Source organism: Leptodactylus fuscus, chromosome 1 (genome assembly GCF_031893055.1).
Source record: "Leptodactylus fuscus isolate aLepFus1 chromosome 1, aLepFus1.hap2, whole genome shotgun sequence".
Classification (NCBI taxonomy): Eukaryota; Metazoa; Chordata; class Amphibia; order Anura; family Leptodactylidae; genus Leptodactylus; species Leptodactylus fuscus.
In genome coordinates, this window is record NC_134265.1 from 126,688,308 (window position 1) to 126,709,628 (window position 21,321).

At 42.6% G+C, this 21,321-nt stretch overlaps 2 protein-coding genes across 3 annotated transcripts in view; one reads left to right on the plus strand and one right to left on the minus strand.

Moving 5' to 3' along the window:
• The window catches only part of PES1 (pescadillo ribosomal biogenesis factor 1), a 31,643-nt gene extending 20,219 nt beyond the window's left edge, over positions 1–11,424 (minus strand). For both annotated transcript variants that reach the window (XM_075276655.1, XM_075276654.1), the window contains exons 1-5: positions 11,311–11,424; positions 7,670–7,749; positions 4,651–4,804; positions 3,269–3,378; positions 276–447 (exon numbers count right to left, since the gene is read on the minus strand). In XM_075276655.1, coding sequence (XP_075132756.1) covers positions 276–447; positions 3,269–3,378; positions 4,651–4,804; positions 7,670–7,749; positions 11,311–11,334 — 540 coding nt within the window. In that variant the 5' untranslated portion in view covers positions 11,335–11,424. The remainder of the gene's footprint in view (positions 1–275; positions 448–3,268; positions 3,379–4,650; positions 4,805–7,669; positions 7,750–11,310) is intronic.
• Positions 11,425–11,630: 206 nt separating this feature from the next.
• Positions 11,631–19,788, plus strand: TWNK (twinkle mtDNA helicase). Its single transcript, XM_075276650.1, has 5 exons — positions 11,631–13,019; positions 15,369–15,609; positions 16,357–16,464; positions 17,629–17,770; positions 19,046–19,788. Exons 1-5 carry the CDS (start codon positions 11,756–11,758, stop codon positions 19,286–19,288), a joined length of 1,998 nt encoding a protein of 665 aa, XP_075132751.1. The 5' UTR covers positions 11,631–11,755; the 3' UTR covers positions 19,289–19,788.
• Positions 19,789–21,321: the final 1,533 nt, after the last annotated feature.

The window sequence follows — 21,321 nt, forward strand, 5'->3', positions numbered from 1 at the left end:
GAACTATAAAGAAAGGACTTCTACATCTCCTTTCAGTTGGACCCTCTTCTGGCTTTGGTGCAAAAAACTGCATCAAAAACTTCTACAAAAAATACTACTTGTGATGCCAGCCTTGCAGACATCAAAAAAACCTGCATTGGTGTTCTTGAAAGCTTCAGTAAGTCATATATAGCACTACACTGTCATTTCTGAAAGTCATATCAGCTTTATCTTTTGAAAAGTGCCGAGATAGATTTCCATATAGCACTACACTACCTATTCCACAATGAACTCACCTTGCGAAGAGAACGAGAAGCAATTACATAGTTAAGGAATTCCACACTAAGTCGACGACAAAGCTGTATGGTCTGAACATGACACTTTCCAGTGCGCCGGAAGGTAGCAAACAGGAAGCACATGGATAGCGCATCATCAAGGTCACGAAGAGCATCAACAAAGGTTGGGTACCTGCAAATATGAATCACAATATTGTGCTCAATACTAAATCGTGTGGAACCCAGAAGGTTAACAGAATAAAAGCAAACACTATTTTATAATGTACGACCCCAGTGGAGGGATCATATCTCGAGAATACAACTCCCTTGAGATGCACACAGGGGAGTAACTAGCAAAAACTGGGCCCCACAGCAAACTTATGACTTGCCGCAACCCCCCCATCCCCCAGGATAGCAATCCTTTTCCTGTCCCCCACACAGTATAACTCCCTATTTACACACAGTTTTATGTTCCACAGCTTTCCCTCCACACAGCATTATGTCCCACACTGGCCCCTCTACACAGTGGTTCTGGGCTCTTCCTAATGCTTTCAGCCCTCTTCAATGTCAGCAAAGACGTATAATGACGCAAACCTGGCCCACATGACTAAAGAGGCTCGAAGATTGCAGGGAGTCATGCAGTTCAGGAGAGTAACACTGATTTTTATGTTCAATCGCCTTCTCCGAGTCTCCATCATTAGACTCAGGGGTCTGAATAGTATAATAGCAGCAATATTTGTTGGGATTCGTCCAACACATACTCTTGATGCGGGTTCATGGTCCCACTTTCTGATCCCTGCTCCAGCTCACAGTTGTATCCGCTTCCTCTTCTGCCCTCCAGGGGGCCCCAGTGATGTGATTTGGGACACAAAAGGGGAAGCGGAGTAAATAGGGCCCATTACCTGCTGGGGTTACTCCAACAGGTAACAGCTTATTAAGAGGGGGAAAAATGGCTGCTACTGCAGCACTTATGTCACTGGATTCACATGATATTAACCCCTTCCCGCCGATGGCATTTTTTGAATTTAGTTTTTTTGTTTTTGTTTCCCCTCCTTCTAAACCCCATAACTTTTTTTATTTCTCCGCTCCCAGAGCCATATGAGGTCTTAATTTTTGCGGGACAAATTTTTCTTCATGATTTATCTTCAAGATTTATCTTCATCATTAATTAATTATTCTATATAATGTACTGGGAAGCAGGAAAAAAATTCAGAATGGGGTAGATTTGAAGAAAAAATGCATTTTTGCGACTTTCTTACGGGCTTTGGTTTTACGGCGTTCACTGTGCAGCCAAAATGACATGTCCCCTATATTCTGTGTTTCGGTACGGTTCCAGGGATACCAAATTTATATGGTTTTATTTACATTTTTACCCCTTAAAAAAAATCCAAAACTGTGTTAAAATTTTTTTTTTTCTAAAAGTCGCCATATTCAGACGGCCGTAACTTTTTTATACGTAAGTGTACGGGGATGCATAGGGCGTCTTTTTTTGCAGGGCCGGGTGTACCTTTTAGTTCTACCATTTTCGGGAAATGTTATTGCTTTGATCATTTTTTATTCAAATTTTTATCAGAATCAAAACAGTGAAAAAACGGCGGTTTGGCACTTTTGACTATTTTTCCCGCTATGGCGTTTACCGAACAGGAAAAATATTTTTATAGATTTGTAGAGCGGGCGATTTCGGACGCGGGGATACCTAACATGTATATGTTTCACAGTTTTTAATTACTTTTATATGTGTTCTAGGGAAAGGGGGGGCTATTTGAACTTTTAATACTTTTTATTTTTTTTTTTTTTTGCATTTATTACACCCCCTAGGGGTGTTGAACCCCAGGGGGTCTGATCACTAATGTAATGCATTACAATGCTAATGCATTGCAAAAAATCATCCTCTCTTTTGCAGGCTGCATAGACCAGCCTGCAAAAGAAACAATTTGCAAACAAGCCTGGGAGCCTTGTACAGGCTCCCGGCTGTCATGGCAACATGACGTCGGCCCTGGAGCATGCACCAGGAGCTGGCGATCCCAGGCAAAATGGCGGCACCCATGCGCCGCCGGGAAAATGGCGCCTCCGGCGCCTTTGACCGCGGCACCGGAGGGGTTAATGCCTCCGATCAGTCTGGGGACCAATCGGAGGCATTAGAGCCGGTTGTCTACTGCTTAAAGTAGTAGACACCCGGCGGCTATGGCGGCCGCCCGACTCCCGGGCGGTCGCCATAGTTACAGACCCGACATGCGCCGTACTATTATGGCGCATGTTGGGAAGGGGTTAAAGCCATTTCTGAACATGCAATAATGGCTGCAGATGCACAAGACTTTCATGATGTAAAATATCAAGGGAGTCTCAAAATCCTCCTTGAGGCTAAGGCCCCACAGTGTGGAAATAGCTTTTTTTTGTTGCAGTTTTTGGATTCAAAGCCAAAAATGGCTACAAAAGGAAAGGAAAATATAGAGGAAGCTCTAATATTTCTACCTTCTTCTCAATCCATTCCTGGCTTTGTCTAAAAAAACCCCAAAACAAAACGCAACAAAAGCTAGTAAACATCATATACTTGTCTTCAACTTCCAGCAGGTTGCATCTCTCCCTGTCTGCTGCTTATTTTCTTTATTAAGGGCTAGTTCACACGTGAACTGCCCGCGCGGGTTTTGACCGAGAGAGAGACGCGGCGAGCCACGTCTCTCTCTTGTCAAAACCCGCCTGCCGCGACCATCGCTGTCGCGGCTTAACCCTCTGCTGTCGGCTCAAATGAATGAGCCGACATAGGAGGGAGCTGCCGGGGGCGGAAGCCGCGCGGCTGAGCCTGCGCGGCTTCCGCCTGAAGAAAGGACATGTCCTTTCTTTTCACCGCTAGCAGCAGCTCGCCGCTAGCGGAGAACAGAAGCCCGGCGGTCTCCATAGACCACCATTATAAGGGGAGGTTTTGGACGCGAAATCCGCTGTCAAAAACCTCCCCTTATACTCACGTGTGAACTAGCCCTAATAACGCCTCAATATCAGAAAAGTAAAAATCATACCGCTCTTTGATGATATGGTCAAGCTTGTATGTTGGTTTATTGTCTCTTATCCGGTCTACAGAATCCCATTCCTGTTTTCCATAAGCTTTACGCAGACGACGTACAAATACCTGACAATTAAAAGAGACAGATTAAAAAATCTCTTCTACTTACATATTGTATAAAACCCATTTACAATGCAGTCACAATAATTACTTTTATTTTTTCAAACATTGCTCTATCTATCTAGTAATGTTTTTTAGTAGCCCCCAGGCAAGTAATAGTGTCCTAAGGATGCTGATGTAGTTAAAGGGGCTCTATCAGCAAAATTATGCTAATAGAGCCGACACATGCGTGAAAAGCCTTTACAAAGGCTATTCAGGCACCGTAAATGTTATATTAACCCCTGGTCCCATTTTAAAATAAAAGCATTAAAACATTTATGCTAATCGTACCTGAACGTGCACCATGGGCGGGGATGCACAGTGCGACATCAGCTTCGGGCACGCCTGCCTCTTCTGTCTTCTTGTAGTGACGCCCTCTGTCTTCAAATCCCGTGCCTGCGTAGTAGCGCTTCCCTCCGGAGCGCTACTGCGCAGACTCACTCGCCATTTTACTTAATGGCAGTTCGCAAGTGTACTGCGCAGTAGCGCTCCGGAGGGAAGCGCTACAACGCAGGCGCGGGATTTGAAGACTGAAGAAGACACGGAACCAGAGGGCGTCACTACAAGAAGACAGAAGAGGTAGGCATGCCCGAAGCTGACATTGCACCGTGCATCCCCGCCCATGGTGCACGTTCAGGTACGATTAGCATATATGTTTTAATGCTTTTATTTAAAAACGGGACCGGGGTTTAATATAACATTTACGCTGCCTGAATAGCCTTTTAAAAGGCTATTCATGCATATGTGGGGCTCTATTAGCATAATTTTGCTGATAGAGCCCCTTTAAAAGCGTGCAGCCATTTCCTCACCGGACTGTAGCTGCACCCTGGTTCAATAAGTGGGCTGCACTACACTTCCATATCAGAATTGAAATCATAGGCTGAATGTCTCTAGAGGATATGTAAAGCACAGCATCTCCAGACATGCCTCTTCAAATCATAATTGCGATCTGAAAACATTTAGTTATGCCGAATTAACAAATCCCTGATACGATGCAGAATAACCCGTCTCCCCCTCTTCACTGGACAAACAAAAAGACAAAAATTGTGATAAACACTGAGCAGTGATCAGACAAGAATGGGTTATCACCAGTCAGGTTTTGAACCAGAAGCTGATATCTAACATGTCATTGCCATGACTGTAAACAATGATTGCCATTAAGGGAATGTTTTTTCAAACAATATAATGAGACAAAAAAAAAAGCATTCTTTTGCAAGTCTTAGAAATGAGAAAATTTACCTTGTACTCTCTGAACTTTGATACAATTGGTTCATGAAGAAGAAACTTTATATCCTTTAACAGATAGAAGGTCCGTGGGGCTGTAGACCCCTTGTTCACTTTTTTCTTATGTTTGGGTTCATGAGGATAAATTCCTTTCAAGATGCAGAGACGTCTAATTGAAGAAACAGAAGGAAATCTCAAATGTTTGTATAGTTCAACAATATTATCACCTTAAAAAGGTCAACAAAGATTTTAAGAAGGCGTACTAAAAACAGAGAGAGGCCCGATTCACATCTGCGTTCGGGTTTCCGTTCGGATAGTCCGCTTAGGGACCTCTGAACGGAAACCCATCTACGTAAAAAAAGCAGGACCATAATGGGGTCCATGTGGTTTCCATACGAAAAATGCGGAGAGAAAAGTGCTGCTCGCAAATTTCATGCAGATAGGGGAACCGAATGGCCTGAACGCAGATGTGAACTGGGTCACAATTTTTTCTCCCTAACATGTCGGAATAGCCTTAAGAAAGGTTATTCGTCTCCTACCTTTCGTCGACTTCTCCGCACCCCAGTTCACCTACAATCCCGGTTCTTTCCGGTAAGCAAATGAGTTATCTCGCAGCATTGGGGACGGTCCTCTGCGCTCAGACAACATTGGGGGCAGCCCCAATGAGAGAACTCGCTCCACGCCACCTCCATCTTCGTCAGGAACATAGTCTTCACCGTCTTCTTCCAACTGGTTCAAAGTGGACCCTCCCCAATGCTGCAAGAGAACTAATTTGCATACCAACAAGAATCGGGATTGTAGGCGAACGGGGACGCGGAGAAGACAACAAAAGGAGACGAATAGCCTTTCTTAAGGCTATTCCTAAGTGGTACCCTGAAAAAAATGACTTAATGATAGGATCCCTTTAAGCAACGCTGCTATAGAGTGGATGAAGACGTTTGTTCCATTCCCTGTATAACAGCCTGCTTCAAACAGCTGATCTTCGTCTTATTCTAAAAATCAAAAAGTTTAAAAATAAAAAATAAAATATATTTTCAGTCACATTAGGGAACTTAAACATACAGTTTTCTGACTGCTGCAATAAATTATGATACTTCTCGATTACAGCCTTGTCCTGCTTTTGAATCAAATATGGCCCAAACCAGGCCTTAAGCTGGGGCCCATGGGACGGTAACGCCGTGATTTGCCCGTGGTGTTTTACAGTAACTGCAAAGTGGATGGGATTCATATGAATCCCATACCCACTTTGCATTTCAAACTGCAGCGTGGACACGCTGCGATTTCCAAGACCGGCGCTGTTTTGGAAATCGCAGCATGACAATTATATCTACGGAAATGCCAGCAGCGTTTCTGGTGACAGAAAGTCGTGGAGGAAAACTCCTCAAACTTTCTGCTTAAAGAGCTGTGGGAAGAACCGCGATGCGTTCGGCCGCGTTTTTTTCCCCGCAGCGCTTTAGCTCTGCGAATCGTCCTGTGGGGCCTTAGGCTCTATGCAAAAATCGTCAGTGCGCTAGTAGTGTTTTTAATGGCTTGCACACTGACTTATTTTCTATGGCCTTAATGCACACACACATGTATTATCTCATACATATTATGTATGTAGGAGAATTGTGAGCCCAGATCAAAAATCAGGACAGGTCCTATTCCTGTTGATTTTTTCCATCCAGACTCACTGCTGGAAATCAATGGGTCTATGGAGGCATTGGCAGCGCATGGATATCATCCATGTGTTATTTTCACATGGACAAAAGCTGACTGGGGATTGGCAGTACACGGACAGACAGTGAAACCTCATCATAAGCCACCTCTTTGAGAACACCACCTTTTCATTGATAGATTTTCAGTTCTCCATAGTAGTCATCTTCTTTGAAAAGACCAACTCTCCAGAAGACCACTTTTTCATGCAATTTGGGTGGTCATCTCAAAGAGGTTTCACTGTAATTCTGAAGTACACCTACTTACTGCAACACCTAAGTTATTAAATACCCAAGACCTCCGATTTAAAGCGTTACAGCAGGTTTTTGGCTGTGTATCACAGACTTCCACTGCTAATGGCAGGAACTGTGCCAGTGAGATCTCACTACTGTACACGAATGATGCTGGGCCTTAAAGGGGTTGTACAGTTAATAGACACTTATTTTCTACCCTGTGGATAGGGGATTAGTGCCGGATTGCTGGGTGCTTGGTCCCCCCCCCCCAACAGCTTCCTTGTAAATGGAGCACCAACGCGATTCACTTCTATGGGGCTGGGGGGGCCACTACAGCTACCTTTGGAACACTACCACCCCATTTTTTTCCCTATCAGTATGTCTTTTGGAGTGTGGAAGGAAACCCATGCAAGCATGGGGAGAAATTACAAACTCCTTGCAGACATTATCCTTGGCACGATAAGAACCTAGGACTCCAGCAGTGACTGCAGCGCTAACCACTGAGCCACCGTGCTGCCCTACCACCCCATCTTTATTGCCATATGTTCCGCAGGAAGTTCATGTGACCACTGAGGCCAGGTGAGTATTTTTTTTTTAATCATTATAATTATTTTTACTTCCCACGGCCTATTTTTTTTTTTTTTTTAATTTTTTTGCCCAAACAACCTCTGTAAGTACTTTTGTCTATCACCACTATCTTGCCACCAGTGTCATGGGTCAATGCCAACTGTAACTAGCTTTTAGGTTAAGACCCCACATTGCGGAAAAGCTGATTTTTTTTGTTGTTGCAGATTTTGCTGCAGTTTTTTGAATTAAAGCCAATTAAAGCCAGGACTAGATTGAGCAGAAGGTAGAAATATAACAGCTTCATATACATTTCCTATTCTTTTTGTACCAATTCAGCTCAAAAATACCACAGCAAAATCTGCAAAAACATTTTTTTTTTTTTTTTTTTAAAAAAAGCTGCGTTTCCGCAATGTGGGGCTTTAGCTTTATAGCCATTTGCCACACTTTTTGCTTCCGCTATATAAACCTCCCTGTGTGTTTAAGAACTTTACACAAACCAAAAAGACAGTTAGACTAGCAATGTGAATACGGCTTTTTACCTGAAATCTGGCAGGCTCAATTGAAGCTTCTTTCGGGCCTTGTTCCTTGTAATGTAGTTTGTGGCGGAACCTCGCTCATACTGGAAAAAAAGACAAAACAAATTCAATACACTACAATTTAATGCCATGGAAGACTATACTGGTAATTTCAACAGTAAGCGGTTCTAAGTAGCGGGCTCCACTACAGTGTTCACTACAGACAGCGAGACCTACCGCTGCTAATCGCATCTTATTATTTGAACTGTATGGATCCATTTACTCCTCCTGAGAACACTGGGTGCACAATGCCCAGTGCCTGCCATGTTCTTTTTTCAATGCCTACTCCAATACCATGGAGTGACTGACACATCTTCCTTTCTCCACTGCTACCTATGATTTGAGAGCAGTGGGAGGGATTTAAAACATTTTCCTCTCTCTTCACATGTAACAAATGGCACAGGCAGCTTTTCTTGAGTATAGGGCTAATGAAGACTATCTCTGCACCCTGTAGCAAGATCTGGGTGCTGCAGTCTCTCTCCATGTCAGTTGGGAGCCTATTGAAGACTTGCAGACCTGTCCTCACTACATTTCATACAGATGCTGTATGAATTGCCCATAACATAAACATATCATATTTATCTCATTTAGCGAATGATCTAGTGGGAGGAATAATCTAAATTTATGAACCACTGGTTTCCTCCCTCCCTCAAAAAATAAAAAGAATCAAAACATCAGGCAACCTCCAAAATGGTATAAATAAGTACAACTTGCCCAGTTTCATATATGGGATATTAAAGCGGCTTCCCGGAGAGTTTAGATTAACTTCACTGATCTGCCAGACTCTGGATTACGGACCAGTCTGCCCTCCAGGTCGGTGATCAGAAATAGCAATATGATCCCTGGGTCGCTTATCTCAGCCACTCCACCGATCTCACAGGTAATAGTGATTTGGGGGCTAACATTGTAATTTTGGGTTTGTTTCTTCTTTTAAGGTATGGAAACATAAAAAAGCCTATATAAATGTGTTATTGCCCAAATCCTACAAACCCACATGCAGTAAATTACACATGAAAAATGAAAACCTAACAGATCTCATTACACTCAATGCGGTCTGTCAAGCACCATTTATATTGGTCATATGATGGATCCAGCTCGGCCATTATTTACATTGTTCTGCTCCTAGGATAAAGTGGAACAACGGAAATGAGACAGGTGTGAACAAAGGGTAGAGTCTAAATCCTAGTGGGCTAAAGGACCAGGTCCTTCTGCCCACAAGCTTTTAGCCTGCTCTATATAAGAAAGCTAAATCCTAGTGAGCAGAGGGACCAGGTCCTTTAGCCCACTAGGATTTAGCTAAATCCTATTTGGCTAAAGGACATGTAATATATACAGAAATCTAATTTATTTTATTTAAATATAAAAATGTTTTATTTTCATTTATTATTTATATTTCTTGATAGCACCAATGTATTACAACATTTTTTTCAGGTTCTTGGTCCATTTTATTGATGCATTATCTGATCAATTTATATTCCATGGGGCTTTCATCAGCAGTTTGGAGCTGCAGTGATGCTCACGGAAACCGTTTTCATTTTATTGGCCCTATGACGTAAGTCACATGACTTGATCACAGCTCAGTCCCATTCAAATAAATAAGCTGAGCTGTGAAATCAAGCACAGTTCACGTGAACGCTGATCAGCTGTGGACTCCTGGCAATCTGTAATTGCCCACTAGAGATAGATAGTGATGGACCAGGTACCTCAGCCCACTAGAATTTAGCCGGCTCTATATAAGGATGCTAAATCCTAGTGGGCTAAAGGACCTGGTCCCTCAGCCCACTAGCGATAGCTAGTTTTGAACAGAAGGACCAGGTCCCTTAGCCCACTAGAATTTAGCCTACTCTATATAAGGATGCTAAATCCTAGTGGGCTAAAGGACCTGGTCCCTCAGCCCACTAGAATTTAGCCGTCTCTATATAAGGGTGCTAAATCCTAGTGGGCTAAAGGACCAGGTCCCTCAGCCCCCTAGAGATAGCTAGTTTTGAACGAAAGGACTAGGTCCCTTAGCTGACTAGAATTTAGCCTACTCTATATAAGGATGCTAAATCCTAGTGAGCTAAAGGACCAGGTCCCATTGTCCACAGAGATAGCTAGTTTTTTTTTTTTTTTTAATGTAGATTGTGAGCCCCATATCAGTATGTCTTTGTAGAATGGGAGGAAATCCCCGCAAACACTGGTAGAACATACAAACTCCTTGCAGATGTTGTTGTGGTGGGATTCAAACCCAGGACACCAACGCTGCAAGGCTGCCGTGCTAACCACTGAGTCACCGTGTTGCCCCAGAAATAGCTAGTTTTGAGAAGAAGGACCTGGCCCTTAGTCCACTAGGAATTAGCCTACTCTATATAAGGATATTAAATCCTACTGGGCTAAAGGACCAGGTCCTCAGCCCATTACATATAGCTAGTTTTGAGCAGAAGGACCAGGTCCTTCAGTCCACTAGAATTTAGCTGGCTCTATATAAGAATGCTAAATCCTAGTGGGCTAAAGGACCAGATCCCTCAGCCCCCTAGATATAGCTAGTTTTGAGCAGAAAGACCAGGTCCCTTAGCCCACTAGAATTTAGCTGGCTTTATATAAGAATGCTAAATCCTAGTGGGCTAAAGGACCTAGTCCCTCTGCCCATTTGGATTTAGCCTGTTCTATATAGAGCCAGCTAAATCCTAGTGGGCTGAGGGACCTGGTCCTTGTACTGAAAACTATCTCTAGTGGGAAAATACAGATTACCAGGAGTCCACAGCAGATCAGCGTTCACGTGAACTGTGCTTGATTTTACAGCTCAGCTCATTTATTTGAATGGGACTGAGCTGCAATCAAGTCATGTGACTTAGGTCATAGGGCCAATAAAATGAAAACCGTTTCCGCGAGCGTCACTGCAGCTTCAAACTGCTGATGAAAGCCTCATGGAATATAAATTGATCAGATAATGCATCAATAAAATGGACCAAGAACCTGAAAAAAAATGTTGGAATACGTTGGTGCTATCAAAAAACAAATAAATGTGAATAAAACATTTTTATATTTAAAATTAAAAAAAAAATTTGATTTCTGTATATATTACATGTCCTTTACCAAATAGGATTTAGCTTTCTTATATAAAACAGTCTAAATCCTAGTGGGCTAAAGGACCTGGTCCCTCTGCTCACTAGGATTTAGCTTTCTTCTATAGAGCAGGCTAAAAGCTAGTGGATAGAAGGACCAGGTCCCTTAGCCCACTAAGCCGGCTCTATATAGAACAAGCTAAATCCAAGTCGGCAGAGGGACCAGGTCCTTTAGCCCACTAGGATTTAGACTCTACCGTGAACAAAGTCTTGATATTGAACTTTACGATGATTTGCGTTAAAGTTTAGTCTCCCTTGAAACTCCCTTTAACGAACTGGTCAGCCGTGCGCCACAATGCTATCAATGTAGTGTATGCGTTTAGTTAACACTTAGCCCAGCAGACATAGAGCATGGCCCTGGAGCATACAGCATGAACTGCTAAGGAAGCGGCCGACATGAAGACACGGCCTGTCAGGCCTACAAGTATTATAACATTCACTGCCCTTTCTTTTCCACACAGCCCAGGTACAAACACTCCGAATTGAATAAAGTCCTTCTACCTTTTTCTTCTCCAAGCCTCCCATCACGTCTTATCCGCACAGACCTCTCCGGAACTCACTCACACGTGTATTCCTCACGGTGTACTAAGGACCCTACGTGTGACTATAGCAATGCCTGAAAGAAGCCGGAGACAGGCCTTGTGCGGGACACCTATGATAAGGCCCCTAACAGTTTGGAGAACAGGCAGTAGCAAAGGCACCAACACTAGGCCCCTTACTTCTTTTGACATTACAGCGTCGAGAATTACAACGCTAGTCTCCTTGTATGTCTCTAATAACCGGAAGTGACGTAAAGGCGCCAATGTTTTTCATATGGTAGCTGTCATGGTGGCGCCCTACAGATACATGTGACACCTTGAGCTCTGTGCACGGTATTGCGCGTATAGTGGTGTGAGTGGACTGGATGGGCGCCCTGTATATGCGTGCCAAGTGATGTTGGGCAGACATGTGGCGGAACACGATGATGCGATGTGTTATACACAGAGTGATCCAGGCTAAGGCGCTCCGTAACCTGCCATGTGTCCTTACACAAGCTCGGCTGAAGCATGGCATTGCCTCCGCTGGATTTTCCCGCAGACATTTCAAGAAGGATCTTCTATCCATAATAGACGGCTCGATCACCCCAGTCACTGTAACAGAGATCCGCCAGTACCTTAGAGACAACAACATCTCTTTCCATGATGGCTACAGCTGCCTTCAGGTCCCTAGCCCCTTCACCCCTAGCAAAGACAACCTGCTGTTTATTGACAAGACTACAGGGAGGTTTCTGTGTAAGGACACTTTGCTGGAGGGCACCTGGGAGGACTTTAAGGACAGCATGGATCTGCTCAGGAAGGAGGAGTCCTCTTTCCTTAGTCCTGATACCATGACCAGCTATCTGGGGGACAGTGACTCTGAGGATGGAGAACGGCAACTGAGCAACATGGAGATAAGCAGGATCTGGAATAAGGCTGTCTGGTTCCAGGATCTGGAGGAGGAGGATGCCCAGCTCATCAAAGCCATGTTTAACATCTCGAAAATAACCAACACCACCTTGAAGAAGTTTGGAGTGAAGTGTTTTCAGCCCACCAAAAGCTTAGTGTTCCCATGGTACAATCCACGAGATTATACAATGAAAGGGTTAAAGTTGTTGTCTGCCGTGTGCCAGGCAGATGTGGTGGATTACATTGAGACACTTTATCCCAGACCTTCTCATTACCATAACCTATTTGGCATTTCAGTTCTGGGTAAGAAGGACACTGAGGTGGTGATCACCAGCCGTGAGGTGGATAGTTTAGCTATACATCAAGCCACGGGAATAACCACAGTATCTTTACCACGTGGAATACATTGTTTTCCTCCAGTTCTTCTGCCGTATCTTGAGCAGTTTAAACGCATCACCCTGTGGCTCGGTGATGACTTGCGTGCATGGGAAGCTTCCAAATTGTTCTCTCGTAAACTAAGTATCAAGAGATGCCATCTTATACGGCCCGGGGATAAGCAGCCTAGCCCACTAAAGGCGTTAAATCTTGGGCTTAACTTAAATAAACTCCTCAAGGCTTCTCTTCCTGCTAGTCACAAGTCTATCATTTCATTTCGTCAACTCCGGAGTGATGTTTTTAGCCAGCTGGAAAATATAGAGCAAGTTGCTGGGGTCAAATGGACAAGGTTTCCTGAACTGAATAAGCTACTTAAAGGCCACAGGAAAGGAGAACTGACAGTATTTACAGGTAAAGCTGGAGACAACTTTGTTTCTGAGTTTCAAAGCAAATCATGGTTGGTGTAGTCCTTTGGTGAACTTATATCTGCTTGGAACAGCAGTTTAGCACCACTATGCACAGTGTGCTGCTGTCAGCTTACAGGAGACCTGAATATAGATGCTGAAAGTTTTAGCACAAACCTTATTTGTATAACAGATTAATTATTCTATTACATCAGTTTTCTCATGTTAAACAGTTGGGACTTTTTAAATGGCAGTTGGGGCATACATTCTCACAATTGGTGTTTCTGTGCTGCCTATGGCACTTTCCTCAAATGGGGGCATGGTGATTGTCAACACCCCTTCCAGATTATTTGCACTATAATTCGATTCTTACTAAATATCACACACTTTGCTCCCCCCCCCCTCTTGTTGCAAACACTCTCATGCCTTGTAAACACAGACTTAGCCCTCTTATGGACCAAACTCAACAACTGCAAATTCGGCATCTCCCACTCACTCGCCACTTCCTCATTGCACACTTTCTCTGTAGATGTCCCTCAAGGCTCTGTACTGGGACCCTCCTTTTATTCATCTACAGTTTGTCTAGGCCAGGGGTCCTCAAACTTTTTAAACAGTGGGCCGGAGGCAAAGCAGGTTGCACAGACAACGGTAGCGGTGCCCTCCAATCGGTAAAGTGAAGTGTTCTCCATGGCCTGGCCCGAGCTCCCCAGGAGCTTCATTATAAATGCACGCCTGCCGGCGTTGTCGGTGGGGCCAGACAGAAGTGCTTGGCGGACCTTATGTGGCCCTCGGGCCGCAGTTTGAGGACCCCTGGTCTAGGCCTTGGCCAACTCATTCCATGGTTTTCAATACCACTCTCAGGCCCGGTTCACATCTGCATTCTGTATTCCATTTGTGGAGTCCGCTTGAGGACCCCCTGAACGGAATACCAAATGCATTGACAAGCAGTGAGCTTATGAAGGCACACAGACCCCATAGACTATAATGGGTGTGTTTTCCGCTCACTGTCCGCACACGTCATGTGGAGAGAAAAGTACTTCATGAACTACTTTCCTCTCCGCATGACTTGTGTGGAGACCGCGTGGAAAATACACGGACCCCATTATAGTCTATGGGGTCCGTGTGCTTTCAGTGCTCACCACTTGTCAATGCGCTTGGTATTCCGTTCAGGGGGTCCCCGAACAGAATACCGAACGCAGACGTGAACCAGGCTGATGACACTCAAATATATCTCTGTGGTCACTGCTCTGCTATCCAGAGTGGAGTGTCTAGCAGACTTAGCCTCCTATTGCCTTTTCTTCAAACTCCGTGTGGAGAAAAGTGAGTTCATAATCTTCCCTCTACCTGACCTGTCTATTAAAGTTAATGGTGCCACACTCACTATAAGTATGTTGCCTTGGGGTAACCTTTGATTCTACCTTATCCTTCTTGCTTCAAGTCCAAGCCCCCAACACCACCTGCTGCCTTCAACTCAAGAGCATTCATTGAATCCATGCTTTCTTTACCCCGATAATTCAAAAATGGTAGTCCACTCCCTTATCATCTCCTGCTTAGACTACTGTAACACCCTTCTCTGTAGCTTCTCAGAAAATGCTATTGCTCATCTCCAGTTCAGCCTCAACTTTGCCGCTTTCTTAATCTTTCCCCTTGTTATTCATCAGTCAGTTCCTCAGTAGACCCGAACAATGGAGAGCCCAGCCCAGGTGGAAACCTAGCCTTAGCCCTCATGACTGTTGTTCTCTGTTGTCACAGATGATTGTCTATTTACATATATGCAGCATTCACTCACTGTTAATTTATTGGCCATTATCACAGGATTGTTTCATTTGTGTGTGTGTATGGCTATAATATGGCTTCAAACATGGCTTGTATTACTTGCCTTTGTCTGGAGCAGTCTCCAGGATACAAAACTTCTAACTTGACTTAGACTTAGTTTTTCCATTTTTTTTCTGCCAGTAGAAAACAGTGTACTATGTTACATAATCCTATATGGGAAGGTACTGGGGAGCGCATTAAAGGGGTTGTCCCATCTCACTGTTTCAGCAGCTTTGCCTGCTGTCTCCTCTTCTCACTTCCTGTATTTGCCCCCCCTTCAATACTTTCATTTTCAAGGGGTCTTGGACAGATGCCTCATTTTTCTTTTTCACCATTTCATATAAATCTTCTTCTCTTGCTTATTGGGCAAATATTAAAATTTTCAATCCTAACTCTTGAAGAAGGGGAACAACTGCCAGATGATCTTTCTGACTACAATGGGATCATTTGGACTTGTGCATTAAAAGCGGCATTTTCTAGGCATGTTTGCTTTACACATCTTGGCGTCTTCTAGCTCTGTATTATTTTTTCTATCTTTTAGGCCCAACTGGTAGTGGAAAAACGACATTCATCAGTGAATATGCTCTGGACCTGTGCATGCAAGGAGTTAACACTTTATGGGGGAGTTTTGAACTCAACAATGTTCGCTTGGCAAAAATTATGCTGACCCAGTTCTCTATGCAGCGATTGGAGGAGCAGCTGGATAAGTTCGATGAGTGGGCAGATCGATTTGAAGAGCTGCCTCTTTACTTTATGACCTTTCACGGAGAGCAGAATATAAAGTAAGTCATTAGAAACTATATTTATATATGCAATAATCCATAATATAGGGAGCATATATTGGGCCTCATTTATTTTTCTTTGAACAGTTTTTAAGCTTTTCGCACAGCGACCAGCCAAGAGTCTTTCATTTCTTGAAATGTAAAAATTGTCGTGTTGGTTGGCACTTCTTAGCAATTGATTGTAAAACTTTGTTTGTTTAGTTCATTGAACATACTGACAAAACTGTTGCTCTTCATTTTCTGAGAAGCAGTTCTAAAGCTGAGAATCAATATGGCTGCACTTTCTTCTGGTACTTTTACAATAATGGCTACTATGGCAATTTTCTGTATTGCTACTATTAAAGGACAAACATGATGACCATTAAAGGCCAATTTTTTTCAAGACTTTTTCCAGGCTAAAATTATTGATGACTTATCTTAAAAATGGGTCATCAATATCAGATCAGTGGGGATCAACACCCAAGACCCCCACTGACTAGCTATTCTAGGTAGCAGATACACAGAGAATGAAGCAGGAGGCAGACAGCTTTGTTCTCCATGTAGTAGTCAGACCAGGTACTGCAGAAGAGCTCCTGTTCTTTTGAATTGGAGCTAAGCAGCAGTAGCCTGGTTTGGCCACTTCACAGTATTGATGACCTATCCTTAGAACCTATCCTATAACCATGGCTTTCTTAGAGAATAAACACTGTTCATTATAAGATTGTCTAATCTCTTACAGTTTAAGTGTTTCTTTCTTGCTCTGTGCAGGTCTGTGATTGACACCATGCAACATGCAGTGTATATGTACGACATTAACCATGTTCTCATCGATAACCTACAGTTCATGATGGGTCAGGAGCATCTATTTTCTGACAAGTAAGAACATGTTGCATTATTTGCCTGGCACAATTATATATTGCTGTTTTGCTTCACAATAATTGTGCAATTGAGGGGGCAACACGGTGGCCCAGTGGTTAGCACTGCAGCCTTGCAGTGCTGGAGTCCTGGAGTTCGGATCCCACCAGGGCCAACATCTGCAAGGACTTTGTAAGTTCTCCCTGTGTTTGCATGGATTTCCTCTCATTCTATAAAAAACATACTTGTAGGAAAGAAAAAAAAAGTACATTGTGATCCCTTAATGGGTCTCAGAATCTACATTAAAAAAAAAAATAATAATAATTGTGCAATTGTATAGCTGGAAACATTTGCAGACCCTTAATTCTGATCTACTGAAGAATATTTTAAGCTGATACCTTTCAAAAAAAAAAATCAGATGTCAACGTATATCAGTAAGGAGAGCATCGATAACAGCTACAGAGTGATACATGAGTGATACCATAGCTTTTAAGTTAGCATTTTATTTTTGGTAGTCTTTCTGAAGCTATTCTGCTCTTTTACTGATGTATGTCACATTACCCAAATCCTGGTTTTAAAGGGTTATCCACTTTCCAAAAATTATCTGCCGATACATCCACAGCAGTGCTAAATACACAATGTTCCTTATTCAGCCTTTTCAGGGTAGGAGGCAGGCTTGCCAGGATCAGAGTATCTTCCATCTCCGGCAGCTGGTTGGCTAAGCCGAGTGCCAGAAGTAATGTTGCAAACACAGCTTCTGTGGCCATGACATTACAATGCCGTACTATTACAGCACTGGGTGTTAACTAGAAGTTCAGCGTGATATAATAGTATGGCACAGAGCAGGAAGGGGTTATTGGATATATGAAAATTCTTCAAAGGGGTTGTCCAGGATAAAAGCTAATTCCTACACTAGTCTAAACACCCTCCCCCACCTATTTTCTAAATTACATAATTTACATATTATCTCAGCGGCAAAATTGTTCTTTGACAGATAAAAACATATTAGCTATGTCACTAACTGCACTCAGAACAACACATAGGTTGGTTTGAAGCAAGATTGGTGCTGGTGGTAGAATTTGTTCAAGAAAATGGTGAAATTATTGTTTCACTGTCATGACATTTTTCATACTTATGAGTCTGTTTTTTTATATTTTTTTTATGTTTTTTTTTTTTTTTATGTAGATTTGCGGTACAAGACCACATAATTGGGGCATTCAGGAAATTTTCCACAGAAAATGACTGTCATGTGACTTTAGTCATTCATCCCAGGAAAGAAGACGATGACAAGGAACTACAAACATCCTCTATTTTTGGCTCTGCAAAAGTAGGTTGAGAATCCAAATGTGAACATGTTAATAGCTCTATCGTGTAATAAACCATATCATGTACAAATTACATTTCCACATTGCTTAGGCTGGGATTAGTCATAAATCTTTGGACGAAATATGTTCTACAAGCCATACTTTTTTTTTTTTTTTTTTTTACCATCTGGGAATTGTTAAAAATAACATGCATCTGCCAGACACCCAATGGACTCCATTATGGTCACTGGGGTCCTTAGGGGTTCATGTCTATTTTGTCTATTTTTGTGGTCGTGCCTATTTTTGTGGTCCATTTTTCCATTCTTCTGGTCCTCCAATGGATTGAAGAATAGAAAACCAGTGCAGATGTGGCTTCATGTTTAAAAGCTTGTAAAGGACTGTTCAGTATAAGTAATACAACCTAATGATTGTGGCCCTGGCACTCAGTACATTGGAGAGGCAAGGCATGAGGAAGGTAGTGCCTGACACGTGGACCACAGGGGTTTGAGCATAAGGCATTACAGATTAAACTGAGTAGGATATGTTCATGGAGACTGTAGAAGGAGAAGTCATTTTATACTACAACAAACGTATCTCCACCAAACACCTCAGGAGATAGGCTTGGGGGTGGGGGGGGGAGGATTAAGAAATAAGGGAAATAACAGGGAAATTAGGCTTTGCAGCTGCTAGGCAAAACAAACCTTATGGCGTGCATAAGTAAGTTCAGGAAGAGGAGGATCCTATTAATTCTAGTTTAATGGTGGTGAACTGGAGAGAAACATCTGTACCCTCTCCGGTTTCCATTACAGTCGCGCCATGCGTCTGCTACCCCAAGTGGATATTACCCTTGGCTTTAGAGGAAAGCTTGTCTGCGGAGGGAGAGGCATTGGAAGTAAAGTTAAAATCCCCACACCAAATCTTTTTAGAAGAGTGTAATTGTAGTAGGCTGCATAGCTCATGGGGAAAACAAAGCCATTAGGAGCATAGGAATTGACCAGGCAGAGATGGTGGCCATAGAGGCGGCACTGGAGAACAATGTAGTGATCCTACGGGTCCACAATCGTGCTTTCAACCTATTCGGGGACTGAATTTTGATGGAGTTATTGCCATTTTAATGTGACTGTTAAAATGGGTTAATCTGCTCCTTTAACTCAATATTATATTTAATTATTAGATTTAATATATGTTGGGGGTGTCTTTGTTTTGTTGTTTTCAAATTTGATATTGTTATGACCCAGATTACCAAAATTACTGTATTTTGCTCATATATTTTTTTTTTCTCTTCCCCCCGATCACAGGCCAGCCAAGAGGCAGATAATGTCCTGCTACTTCAAGACAAGAAACTTGTCAGTGGCCCAGGAAAGAGACATTTACAGGTCACAAAAAACCGGTTTGATGGTGATGTTGGGGTTTTTTCACTGGAATTCAACAAGCCCACACTAACGTTTACTTGCAAGAGTAAGGCAAAAGTGAAGAAGGTGAACAAAGAAAATGAGACATCAGACTCTATTCCAAACACCACACCACCAAAGAAGAAGTAATCAGAAATTGACTTTTTAAAAGGTTTTTCACTCCCAAATTGCCTTTTTTTTCGGGACCCTGCATAGATCAGCAGTACCAGTAGCCTACAGGTTTCAAAAGGACAGAAAGTACGTGTAGCGCTAATCCTATTTAAGTAATAGGAGTGGTGCAGCAGTCTTGTCTACTGCTTAGCGGTGCTTTCGGTCCCTGGAGGCTGGGGAGGTCATCAGGGAGAAAAATCACATTTAAGTTGCACTGAGTTTTTGGTACATTTGCATCCAGGAGACTGGACGTTATAGATGAACATGTCAAATGGGTTTGTTTTTTTGTGATAGATACAAGTTGTTATCTAAAACACTACTATATTATTAGTCCTTATTTAAAAATGGATGTGTAAGATAAATTCTAACTCTTCCATGAATTTTTAGTATGAAGCTTGTTGGGAGTATGTCTTATCGTGACATACTTGAGTAAATTTACATAATCTACTAAATGACCTGTTTAAAAACAAGGTAGCAAGTGGGGGGGGGGTGCACTGCCCTGGTCATCCATCCTTTTCCCTTGTAGTTATGTGATTGCCTCACATAAGGCTGAATCTGAACATCTTACTGCCACTTATTTACTTATATACTTACTGCCACTTATATATTTACAATTAAACAGCCACGATTATACACAGAGGGAGTGAAGGCCCTGCTAAATACCAATATTGGTAGCCCGGAACACATGGCCGTCATACTCTACTGATTTGCCCCATCGTGTCTGATGATAATCAGCAAGGAAAACCAAAATCTAAATAATAAGTAATAAATCTCACTGCAAAGAGTGAAGCAATAAATTAACTAATCTGGCAGCAACCTCCTCCGTAGACTCCGTATCCAGAGTGAATACTGTCGTATTAGAGATATCAGCAGACTGGAGGGAGGAAAAAAGCAACTTGATAAATGAAGAAAGAAGCATTTTTCTTTAATAAGATATATTACAAAGTTTCATATATCCACTTGTACTTATCATTTATGAAAAGTTTTTTTTATAGTTGGAGGGATGCTTTAAAGCGGTCTAATATTGGGACACCCTATTTTCACTAACAGCATGTCAGAATAGCCTTTAGAAAGGCTATTCTTCTCCTACCTTAATTTTTCTGCTCCGCGCCACCCTTTTGGAGAATATTCTTATTTCTTTTTTATTCAAATGAGTCTTCAGAAAGTACAAGGGGCATTCCCTGAGCTCAAAGCACACGCTCTTCCGAATATCCAGCGCTGCCTCTCTCTTCTTGTGCTGACGCCTCTCCACAGCATCAGCACCTGTCGAGTCTGTGTTCCGGATTCAAATTCCAGCTCATTCGGCTCTGCCATTTCATGAGGCCACATGAAAATGGGTGACTGGGCATGCGCAGTCAGCACGGTCCAGCGCGAAGTGTGCTTTCTGAAGGCTCATTTGAATAAGGGAGAAATAAGAAAATTCTCCAAAAAGGTGGCACGGAGCATAAAAATAAAGGTAGGAGATGAATAGCCTTTCTAAAGACTATTCCAACGTGCTTAGTGAAAATATTGTTTCTCAATGATAGAATCCCTTTAAGTTGGACAAAATTCCCAACGTTGGCCCTACCAGTCATCTATCTGCTCACCTGGTGTTTGTTTGATCATGTGTCTGGGGAAGAAATTGTTGAATTTCAACACCCCCGATCCTTAAGGGAGATAAGCTACCACCAGAGTCTGAATCCGACATGAATATGTATGGAGAGTTAATTTAGGAACAGCCTGTTTGGGTGATGGCTATTGAAAATGTATGATCAGCTTTACAACTCTCCAGGAAATTGGATTTAAGCATATTGGGTGGAGTTAATATTTCAGTTGTTCCACAAATCCCAATAATGCAAGTGTGTATTTTCTTTTTCTGTACCTGCCCACGGTGTGCTTTTTAGATGTTATTCCTCTACAGTAATCTGAATCTCACACACAAGCAGAAACAATAAGACTGCAGTTGCATCCCATCTGCTCCCCTGTCTATTATTTATTGTATTACTTTGGAAAAATTCAGAAACCGTTCCTGC